Here is a 12,373-nt window from a genome sequence, read left to right as displayed (position 1 = left end):
TATTTGTCCTTTAATGCATCCAAGACAGTTTTAGAACTATTTATGTTCCAAGCACAGTAGATTCTGTATATGATTTTAAAGCATGATTATCTGTACTCAAATGTATTAAGACAATTTTTTGGTAACCACAACGGCCCATTATGTGACCTGAAAAAGTTTTACGGTGAAACTAATATCCAGTTCTAAACCAATTGTATGAAGCTCAACATGAGCCATTAATAATGAAATTCCTGCCTCATAAAACATCTGCAGCTTCGACCAGATGTGACAGTTACTATCTATAGCTTCATGTTACCTGTACACACTTTACATTAAAGTAGTGGATGGCTCTTTTTTCTTTAAAAAAACGGATTTGTAAACTGCTTCAGCGATGTAACAATGGCTGATAATTTACTTCCATCCCGCAAGGATAAATAAATAAAAATAGCCAAGAAAAAATTAAGTACTCTCGTTTACTGTAAACGAATTTAGCCCATTTGTCTCTAACGTTTTTATCCAATTCCCCGTTCCGAAGCTTGCAGACGTGACAGTGCAATGTGATATCGTGAAGAGTGAACTATGTGTTATTACTGACAAACTGAGTTTTGTACAGCTACAATATTAATACAATAATTAACCAAACCGATTTTTACACTTTATGCTATTGTAATGGTAATGAAAAAGTAACTGATTCACCGGATTTCCTGCCTTCCTCCATACGAGTGGAATCAATCTTTTCTTGGATGTCGTGCTCTTGGCAACCTAGCATCTGCGATAGTTTCTGCATCAACGGAGTTCTTCACCTTTGTGAACTTCGCTACAGCTTGTTTTTCCAACTCCATAAACGTTTTAAACCCTTGTTCAATGAGTTATTAATCTGGACTCTACAAGGCAAAAACATTCCATCATCACATAAGAGTCGTATAAACCTCACGAACATTTGTCTAAATAGCTCCCTGGGTTTGAACCAAGATTTTAGTCACCGGTAGAAAAGTAACGACACCGACTGCTTCGGAATACCGCAAAGTTGTAAACACTGCCTTCAGAAATTTCTGCCTAGCAACTGTTTATAAAGTCCACCTCGTAGCGGAAAGAAAACAAGTGCCCAGCGTGTTATCGCTTTGGTGACGTCACGCGCTGTGGACGCGGAGGCACTGTTCGCCTGACAGCAGTGTTGCACACGGCACATGGCTGTCGTCACCGCTCGCTTGCAAACATCCTGCCGTTACTTCACGGAAGTTCACACCTTGGCTACAACAGTTTACACATGCTCTGTACATCCTACTCCACTTCCCGTACATGAATTCCTACAACGAAAGCCGATTCCAGGAAGCGCTTTCGTCGCATCATATATCTCACCTAGAAATTCTAATAACAGTCGGGATTCCCGGTCGAGGTACACAAACAAGCAAACACGCTGGAGTGACGAATGACTGTCTTCTACATGGCTGTCAATTGTAGTACCCGAATATTTCCCCTTCTTAAGTCATCAATCGGCATAAATCTTCCAAACAAACCGCCTGCCACCGTCTTCCGGGAAAAACAACCTTTTAAATTTGTTTTACACTAAGAAAAAACTGCTTTACGCTCGTCTAGACTGCTGCAGCGAAGTACGCGTGACGTTTAAACGAGCAAAAACGCACGAAACCTTTCCGGAGACATTTCTCAGACATTTCCAAAGCATCTACCTTGTCCATACGGGGTTTCGACGCTCTTTCAGTAGACAGTTGCGATTGCTGCCACTCTTACTTTCGGAATACGTTAACTACAGTTCATAATTTTCAATGCGAATTTTCAATGCGATAGGATCTGAATTTTCAATGCGATAGGATCTGCAGCTGCGATACATTTTTTGAAAGATTTCGTGATGTCTTCAGCTGCCATTCTCTTTTTCATGTACGCTTGTATAATTCCGGTCTTAGACCATTTTCAAGTATTTTATGAATGGGCTTCTGGTAGGAAACTATGCACTGTGTGTCGTTGCTCCTATGACTATGTTATGCTCGTAAAATAAATCCGAGATGTTTTACGCTCGAAACATACATGGCATAATTACGCGTAAAACACTTCGGAGTTATTTTATGAGCGTGACATGGGAGTCATAGGAGCAACGATATACGTGGCATAATTCACTACTAAAAACCATTGATAAATACTTGAAAATGGCCTACAGCCGGAATTGTACAACCGTACTTGAAGGAGAGAATGGCAGCTGAAGGTTTCACGAAATCTATCAAAACTTTGCTTCCAAAAGTAAGTTTCTGCTTTACATACAAATAAATGTCTCTTTAAAACAAGACAAAAGATGAGAGGGAGGTTCAAACCACAATAATACTACAGCTCCATAACAGGCTAGTAGAACGATGTCAGGAACAATTCTTCTAGCGATAGACTTCATATAAATTTTTTAGTCACACTCGATTCAAGACCGACTTCTGTGGGATGGAACATGAATGGCCATGTTATTATCCGGTAAATACTGATGCCACATAATGAGGGTTGTCTTGAAACAAAGACTGGAAAAAAACTGTAGCTAGAAGAGGTGTTTCATGTTTCAACTACGAGAGAAGAAGTATTCCTGAAGCCTCACCTGACCAGCACAGAATTCGTTCCCTCTGAAACTGTGAAACAAATGTACAGTTGCTCTGCATGCCAGTTTCAACATTAACTGGTCGATATGAAGCACACAGTACTTGGTAACAGAACTGTAGCCATTTACGATGGAGGTGCTTACTGCTCTAGTTTACAGTACAAATAATGAGGTTGAATAGCTACTGATCGTTCAAAGACACACATCGTTGTTGCGGGATAAAGCTTTATTTGAGCTGATTGAATCTGTCGACGTAAAGAACAGTCAATTATGTGACAGTGCTACATTCTTGTAGAATGCATAAATGGTACCTTGCAATACACCCCTGAACACGTCAATACGAATAATGACACCATGCAAAAACACAAAAAGAAAATCGAATCGAAATGTGGAACACATGCCTTCATGTGACGTAAAATATCACCCCCCCCCCCTTCCCGAGCATTTGACCTGCTGGAGCACAAGCAATACTTCGTAACTAAAGTAATTAACAAGACATCCAATCTGGCTACTAAAGGTAGGTACAAACCCGCAGAAGTCGTGGCTCTGATGTACTTCTGTGGATTAGTCCGTGAACGATGGATTTACTAACGTATAGCTGATGAAAATCACGGCAGTAATGCCGATATGAAACATAAAATAGGACAGCGGCAAATCACTAACAGAGTGTTACGGTCAAACTATCTTGCTGCCTTCAGATTAAATACTGGATGACTGTGTAAAGAGTTACCGAGTTGTATACTATGAATGTGGAACGATCAATGATGCATAAATGACTGTTCAAATTTATACCATCGCCGGTAATTTCCAAGAATGATTGCCTATCGAAGTCGCGAGGTCCAAACGATACATATCGAATGTGCGATCGCAGTTCGATCATGCGACTCCGGTGGCGGGCGTTGTGATCAGTTATTTGTGATTGTCATTTTTATCTGTTTTCTGTCGTTCCCTTAGTTGCTCTAAATTACATGCCGCCGCGAATTATTTGTGAGTTGCTAGGGTATCCCAGACGATTTAGGTCGTTAGCGAGTGGGATGTCTGGAAGAATACATGGTTCAACTCTTCCAAATTATCCATCCAGACCGCTGTAATGGACTTTCACATGATAACAACATCGACGATTTTGTAACGCTCTTCTTTTGTCGTTGCTGTAGCGACCACCGTAAATATACTCATAATGCCCACCACCAGAGTCGCATGATCGATTTACAATCGCACGTTCGATATGTATCGTCTGGACCCCGTGACTTCGATAGGCAATCATTCTTGCAAATTACCCCATCGCCACATTAAAAATCCGTTAATTCCACGGGAATAGAATGTATATACAAACAATGGATGTGAACTACAGGCGAATGGAGTAATGTTACGATTTGAAGAAATTGGTATGTGACAAGTGAGACAACCTATAAGAACTGAAAAAACCTTCAAAATGAGATTGATACATATCTCATATACATAACGTTTTACAAAAACAGACATGATGTCTTATGGGATAACAGCAATCAGTGATTTTATAATGTTACTTTAAATCCGTCTTGATTGCAAACTTTTTTATTATTCATATGACCGTTTGCAATCAAGACGGATTTAAAGTAACATTACATAACGTTTTAGTTCCTTCGTCATACAGTTTCGTGGGGTTTTTCTGCGTTATGTACGTCGTCTACAGTTCATAAAATGGCTCTGCTAAACAACGTCGTTAAATAAATCTACCACATGGTTTGATTGTAAGCTCTGTATGCTGTGTTGCGTAAGACTTTGTGAAGATAAGCGTCCCTAGGATTAAGAGATCAAAAATTATCTCGCTAGAGAGAGCGATACAACTGATAAGTCAATTAAGTGCTGTGGCAAATGCGTCACCACTTTCCTCTTCCAAGTAGTAAGCATCAATAAAACCATCGCCGATAAGACATAGAGCTTGTTTCTGATTTCACGCTCGATTACGGCTAGTCACACGGATCAGATGTTCTAGACAAAAAAAACTGTCAGCAAATAGCAGTGAGCACTAAACCGCACGTCTTCCGTCAAGAATCTCCGATCCAAATATAGACAGCAACTAAATACTAATTAAATTCCATCTTGTTTCATAGGCGAGTGCAGAGAATTTACATTCATAAACTTAAAACCCAACACGCAAGCAATTTACATACCACTGCCATCTGCAACATACTCCGTCGAGAACAGAAAATGTGTACTGCGTATCATTTGCCATGACTGGACACAATACCCTGCCAGCAAATAAAATAATTAGCTTTCAATCGCAACTATTACGTCCACAACAACAATCAGTTACGCTAATCTTCAACCAAAGAACTTCGCAGTAAATATTGCGTACACGAAGAACAACGATCCCAATACGCGAAACCAAAGAACGTCGAACAAACATTTTACTCCTGGAACGAAAAATAATAACACTTAATAAAATAAAAAAAACCTTACAGGCCTGAATGATTCATTGTCAACTTATGCCAGAAAATATGTTAAACAAATCATTGCTACCAGTGCGATTATTTAAAAACCATGTAAATGTATTAAGCCATTAATCAGTAAATAACTATATCGCTGACTCCATACAGGGACAGAAAATAATATAATGGAGCACCTGCAAAAAAAAAAAAAAAAAAAAAAAAAAACAATAATTTGACACCTAGTGATGCGTTTTGCCAATATCAAGTGAATATAGCTACCAATATGCAAAAAAAAAATTAAAGTTTGGAAGCAGTGTGTAATCTTACGTAAATTTTAGATTTAGAGCAATTCGTTAATTATGATAAGCACACCAAAAATATTGAGCAATGGAGACCTCATAAGAATTACTTGTTGAGATACGACAACAAACCAATTGATTAGCACAAAGCCTAGAGTGGAACACTTAAAATCACAAATGAAATCAAATGTAGGTGGACAGGGGTATGTAATGCCAAGAAAGTTGATGGTGATTTATTGAGGAGTTCATTGCTGGGCTCCGAACGACAATTTCATGAGCAGTGGGTAGATGACATTAGAAAACATGAAAGATGGAAACTTACCATCTCTTTTTTTGAAGGAACGTCCAGAATTCGCCCAAAGCGATCTACGGAAATGTCTGGAAAATTAAATTTTATGGCCGAACGGTGATCTGAACCGTCATCATCTCGAATAATGAGTCAAGTGTCAACCACTCGCCACCTCGACCGATGATAATATTTAGGAGTGTGGCACAACAGATCTCTTATTTCTGTAGTTGTGCTTTGGAGAGACACGAACACTAATCCCCTTTCAAACATTCGTCCACGACCAGCTACATAGTGTTTGTAAAATATAAAATGGTCCATCTCTACATTTCGCTCTGTTCGACATGTTACAAGGAAATATTTAAATAAACATTTGCATAACTAGCACGCCACAAAGTCACATTCTACTGCTAATGATACTCACATAACAACACGACACCCATAAGCGCCAAAACTGCTCTGGGGTAGGCATGGTCTGACAGATGAAGCCACAGTCAATCGTGAATTTTCGTTTTAAATCGTTTAATTCCGCTGTCCATCTCTTGAAATTATATTTTCATATGGTTACATACCTAACGCCTTCCACGATCGCTTTAAATTATGCTAATCCATGACTTCTGCTGCCAGTGCTATCTTTTATAGTTATCTTTCCCTGGGGGTCTGAGATAAAATTAATGGCAAGTCATTTTCCTTTGTAACAGTCTTTGGACCAATTGTTTAACTGACCAGTACTACTGAGCATTTCATCTTAAATAAACAGCACAATATACCTTTGATTTAATTCCACACTCGTGGGACTTACAAACTAGTCATGGAGACGTGTCAACTGTAGTTTGTGATGGTAGCGCCCCTTGAAATACTATGGCGACACACTGATCCGTAGTGTAGCCCGAGACTTAGGAGATATTGAAAATGACAGTTTCGGTTGTGACGTGGTGAAGTGAATGTGAAATGAAGACAGTGTCATGTGAAGCTAAAACTGCAACGTAAATTCAGAGTACCTATATTTTATATCACATAGTGGGCGGCGACCGAGTCCTTTGTATATGTAATACACACGAAAAATGCAAGGTGTGTGAGAAGTTCACTACGCAACTTTTTCCAGCGTTTTGACCCGATCTTACCAGTGACAACTATTATAGCCACCCAACTTCTATCTAACGATCGGCCAAAACCGTGAACCCCCAATAAAACGTACAGATGGTGCTCAATTCGTGAAGTGTCCAGGTGTCCCGTACCGCTCATTGCTAATCTTCTCTTGGATATCCCATACCTAACAGCGTGCACCATGTATGTCGCCTTGCACCCGGATCAGAACAACGAAAGTGGTTTAACAACTAGTCGCTACCCTAACAACAATGGAAAACTTCGTAAATAAAATCGTTCTGATCCATCTATACACATTACGCTGTTTCGGCTACTGTAATCTTCTGATCTTTAACGTTAAAGGAACACAGAATTAAAGGTACTTGCTGTATACCACCATGCAAATGTGTAAAAGTTTCTAAATCTTAGTGAGTTAACTTCTTAAAATTTGTTTTAAATTTTAATTTCTCCATCTTTTGTAGCCACATAATTCGTTAAAAACCTTTCACTGTGTGTGCCATTAATCTCAATTGCAGATCTGTTGGTGGCAGTAGCCGAAACTATGCAACAAATGTATTTAGCGACCTAGGTCTTTATTCGTGAAGTACTCACAATGTCGCTAGCTCATTTGTGAAATTTAGTTCCTTTATTAACAACTGCACAGGCTTGACCGTGCCTTCTGTCGTCTCCGCCTCCCCACGAACAGTTGTGAACCGTCCGCGCCATTGCTTTTGGTTCTTACTGCCGATTCCTCACACACACAAAAGAATCTGTTCGCCAATGGCGATAGTTAGCAGCAAAATGATACAGCTACAACGAAACTGCTAGGCGAACTCAGTATTCCAGATTAACACAAGTATTCAGTACAGCTGTTACTGCGGCGGCCATATTGGGCGTTCTGGTACACGTGAACCGGCAACACGACTTGTCTACTCTTCATCTGTCTCGATTTATGTGGGTATAGTAAGCAAACCAGTCGCTGTTTCAAGTTTTCATACGGATTGATGCACGATTAAACAGTCTTTGCAGCCTGATCAGATGGAGTTGTTACATGAATAGCCTTGTTGGAACGTGTGCAGGCGCTGGAGGAAATAACGGAAATTAGCTATCGAAAAGGTTATGAAACGACACGATTTACATGTTTTAGCTTACTTACACTGTACTGCCTTGCGATTTCAGTGTGTCATGGATGTCAAAAAACAGTGCAATGTAAATAATCTAGAAAAATGATTATTCCGATTCATAAACCTTCCGTTAACTCAATATTTATTTAACCATACTTGTAGCTGGTTGCTGCTTAAATTATAATTCTTCAAATTGTAAAGCAGGCGCAGTGTCCTCTATGTCAGCATTCGACAAGATTGCGAGGAAACAAAAGTATTTCCGCCAGCATCACGACCAAAAGGTCTACATGCAGCTGTAATTTTCGTGAAACAACTCAACGTGACAACGAGCCTCCGGTGATTTGAAAACTAGTTACTAATGAAATAAATCGTATCCAAATTCAGGAAAGTGCCGGAGTGCGTCCGCAGCTCGTAGTCGTGCGGCAGCTTTCTCGCTTCCCGCGCCCGGGTTCGATTCCCGGCGGGGTCAGGGATATTCCCGGCGGGGTCAGGGATTTTCTCTGCCTCGTGGTGACTGGGTGTTGTGTGATGTCCTTAGGTTAGTTAGGTTTAAGTAGTTATAAGTTCTATGGGACTGATGACCATAGATGTTAAGTCCCATAGTGCTCAGAGACAAGCCAAGCCTGAGTGCATAATTATAATACCCACGTAAATCACAGATTTAAATAATTGCGGTTGGCTATCCGCAGTGGATACAATGAGCCGATCACTTCGCTATTCTGATCCAGGTGGGTTGGGCGTCGGAGCTTACCGTTGCTCTTGAAGGCGGTGGCCGTGTCGAAGGAAGGCGCCCTCATGGGGTGCTTGTCCTTGAAGGACCTCTCGAGGAAGGGCGGCGTGCTGATGGAGACGGCGGGCAGGGACTCCCCCCTGGTGAGCGGCGGCCGGCCCACCCCCGCGGGCCCGTGGTCGTCGGCCAGCAGCCGCTTCGAGTCGGCGCCGTGGTCGTCGTCGCCCGGGTCGGCCGACGCGGACAGGCCGCGCTTGAGGCCCCCCGGGGGCCGGTGGGAGGCGACCGCCGCCGCCAGCGCGTGGTGCGTCGCCGACAGGTGCGGCAGCCGCACGCGCACCATGTCGTGCTCGGGGGCGGAGGATCGGCCGCCGCCCCCGGCGCCGGCCGTCGCGCCGCCCGGCGGGGGCGGCACCGGCTGGTACTCGGCCAGCAGCCCGCCCGTCGCCCCCGCCGCCACCGCCGCCGCGGCCGCCGCCGCCGCGCTGCTGCGCGAGTGGTGCATCGCGTACCCCTGCGGAGGCGGCGGGGGCGGCCCGGGCGCCACCTGCTGCTGCTGCTGCTGCTGCTGGGACTGCGCCTGCCGGCCGCCGCCCCCGCCGCCGCCCCCGGAGCCGCCGCCGACCCCGTGGGCGCCGGGCGCCAGCTCGACCAGCCCCGCCGTGCCGTTCTCGTGCACGCCGGCGCGCGCGTGCATCTGCTGCGGGGGCGGCTTGCCCTGGTGGGCGCGCTTCATCTGCCGCGCCGCCTCCAGCACCAGCTCGATGCGGTCGGCACCCTCGTAGTTGACGCAGCCGCGGCACACCGCCTCTGTGAAGTCGTGCAGCATGGCCCACGGCATGCGCGGCAAGTCGCACAGGTAGCAGTGCTGTCTCTTCCCTAGCACCGACATCCTCATCGAAATTGTTCCAGTCCCTCCTCCGCGTCGGGGGAGGACGCGCGTACTGACCACCTAACGACAACAACAACAAACACACACGCCCGCAGTACCTGTCCGTGACGCACCACCTGGCGCACTATAATATCATTTCGCCCACGAGAACGCTCCGTGCATCCCGACAAAACACTTTTATTCGTTCCCCCCACTTTCACACGTGAGACGTATGACAGGGACCTCTGTCTCTCTCTCTGACTTCCACTGGCAGTGACGTGCAGCACAGAACTGGACGCCTCCGCCCAGCCGCAGCTAGTCGCGCCCCCCACCCCTCGGCGCCCGGCTGTGACGTGGCAGGCTGCGCCGCGCTACGGCGCATGCGCTACAACGAACTACTGCCGGTTTGTCTGTTTTAAAGCCGACGGACGGGTCTACAGCATTAGGCACGGCGCAGCGTTGCCGTTACTCGGATGTAGGCCGGCGCAGTTGCTTCTGGTGCAAAACACGAACCACTGCGACAGTCCGATGTGCACATAGTAAACACATTATTTGGTAACACCACTACAAGCAAATATCTGAACCGAGAAGCTATTCCTACAGAAACACGGATTTTACTGTACGAAAATGTGGCAAATAGCTCACAGAACAAACAACCACTGTACTTGTACACCGAAGCTCTTCATGTGATAGGTTCGCAACGTAAACATCTCTCAAGGCTAGGCCTGTTCCACCTGGCTGAATGATGCCGCCCCTTTTACACAACCGACTTTCCTGTCCCAGCTGACTACTCGAGACAAGTCACACACCACACACACACACACACACACACATCACTAGACCGGCAATAGTAAATCATTGGTGTCACAGAAGTCGGCACCTTATTAGAATCGCACTATGATGCCAGGCGCAAAAGGACGTGTAAATAGCTGTTTGTTCACTGAGAAAATTGTAAAACGGAGGTAAAATGATACAGCTACGTTACCTTTAGAGTTTCAACACAAAGGTCAATACTTGTGTTTCGCTATAATTTTTCGTACAGCAGACGGAAGATACAAAGAAATGAACATGTGTCACTGCAAGCATAACTAGAGACATTTTACGTATCTTCGAGCATCAAAACGGATAAAGGGATTAGTGAATACAGGGTTGGCGTAACGAGATTGAATACTGTGACCCCCAAATCCTCCAAAAACAAACGAAAATATACCTGTCCAAAAAAGCAGATAAAAATTCACCTGACGCCTTCTTGAGAGACAGTCTCCACTCATTCCAAATTAATAATATAAGTGTAGAGCAGATGTGGCTTGAACTAAAAGAAATAGTATCGGCTTGCAATTCAGATATTTATACCAAATAAATTAACAAACGACGGAGACGATCCTCCTTGGTACACAAAACGGATCAGAACACTGTTGCGGAAACAACGAAACAAACATGCCAAATTTAAACAGACGCAAACTCTCCCAGATACGCGATCTATTACAGAACCTCGAAATTTAGCGATGATTTAAATGCGAGATGGCTATAATAGTTTCCACAACGAAATTTTGTCTCGAAATCTGGCAGAAAATCCAAAGAGATTCTGGTCGTATGTGAAGTATGTTAGCAGAAATACACAGTCAATGTCTTCTCTGCGCGATAGCAATGGGATAATATCGAAGACGGTACTGCCAAAGCGGAGTTACTAAACATAGCCTTCCGGAATGCCTTCACAAAACAAGACGAAGTAAATATTCCAGAATTCGAATCAAGAACAGCTGCCAGCATGAGTAACGTAGAAGTAAATATCCTCGGAGAATTGAGGCAACTTAAATCACTTAATAAAAGCAGGTCCAGACTGTATACCAATTAGCTTCCTTTCAGAGTATGCTGAGGAATTAGCTCCATACTTAACAATCGTATACTGCCGTTCGCTCGACGAAAGATCCGTAAGACTGGAAAGTTGTACAGGTCACACCAATATTCAAGAAAGGTAGTGGGAGTAATCCACTTAATTACAGGCCCATATCGTTAACGTCGATATACAGCAGGATTCTGGAACATATATTGTGTTCGAACATTATCTATATAAACGATTTGGGAGACAATCTGAGCAGCCGTCTTAGGCTGTTTGCAGAAGACGCTGTCGTTTATGGACTAGTAAAGTCATCAGAAGATCAAAACAAATTGCAAAACGATTTAGAGTAGATATCTGCAGGATGCGGAAACTGGCAATTGACTCTCAATAATGAAAAGTGTGAGGTCATCCACATGAGAGCTAAAAGGAATCCGTTAAACTTCGGCTACACCTTAAGTCAGTGATATCTAAAAGCCGTAAATTCAACTAAATACTTTGGAATTACAATTACGAGCGGCGAAAATGCGAAGGAATACATAGAAAATGTTATGAGAAGGCTAACCAGAGACTGCTTGGTTCAAATGGTGCAAATGGCTCTGAGCACTATGGGACTTAACATCTATGGTCATCAGTCCCCTAGAACTTAGAACTACTTAAACCTAACTAACCTAAGGACAGCACACAACACCCAGTCATCACGAGGCAAAGAAAATCCCTGACCCCGCCGGGAATCGAACCCGGGAACCCGGGCGTGGGAAGCGAGAACGCTACCAGAGACTGCGTTTTATTGGGAGGAAACTTAGAAAATGTAACAAATCTACTAAGGAGACTGCCTACACTATGTTTGTCCGTCCTTTTTTAGAATACTGCTGCACGGTGTGGGATTCTTACCAGATAGGATTGACGGAGTACGTCGAAAAAGTTCAAAGAAGGGCAGCACATTTCGTATTCTCGCGAAATGAGGGAGAGAGTGTCACTGAAACGATACAGTGTTTGGGATGGACATCATTAACACAAAGGTGTTTTTCGTTGCGGATTAATCTTCTCAAGAAATTCCAATCACCAACTTTCTCCTCCGAATGGGAAAATATTTTTTGATGCCGACCTAGATAGGGAGAAACGAGAACCTACTTAGAGAGAAACGATCACCATGATGA

General features: G+C 43.7%; 1 protein-coding gene across 1 annotated transcript in view; it reads right to left on the bottom strand.

The window, feature by feature from the left end:
* LOC124717219 (interferon regulatory factor 2-binding protein 1) overlaps positions 1–9,681 on the bottom strand; it is an 80,277-nt gene extending 70,596 nt beyond the window's left edge. The window contains exon 1 of the mRNA XM_047244007.1: positions 8,527–9,681. Within this exon, the coding sequence (XP_047099963.1) occupies positions 8,527–9,403 (877 nt within the window). The 5' untranslated portion in view covers positions 9,404–9,681. The remainder of the gene's footprint in view (positions 1–8,526) is intronic.
* Positions 9,682–12,373: the final 2,692 nt, after the last annotated feature.

This window comes from Schistocerca piceifrons, chromosome 9 (genome assembly GCF_021461385.2).
Source record: "Schistocerca piceifrons isolate TAMUIC-IGC-003096 chromosome 9, iqSchPice1.1, whole genome shotgun sequence".
Lineage (NCBI taxonomy): Eukaryota > Metazoa > Arthropoda > Insecta > Orthoptera > Acrididae > Schistocerca > Schistocerca piceifrons.
The sequence above is the reverse complement of the archived record's forward strand: the minus strand, read 5'-3'. Positions and strand labels throughout refer to the sequence as shown.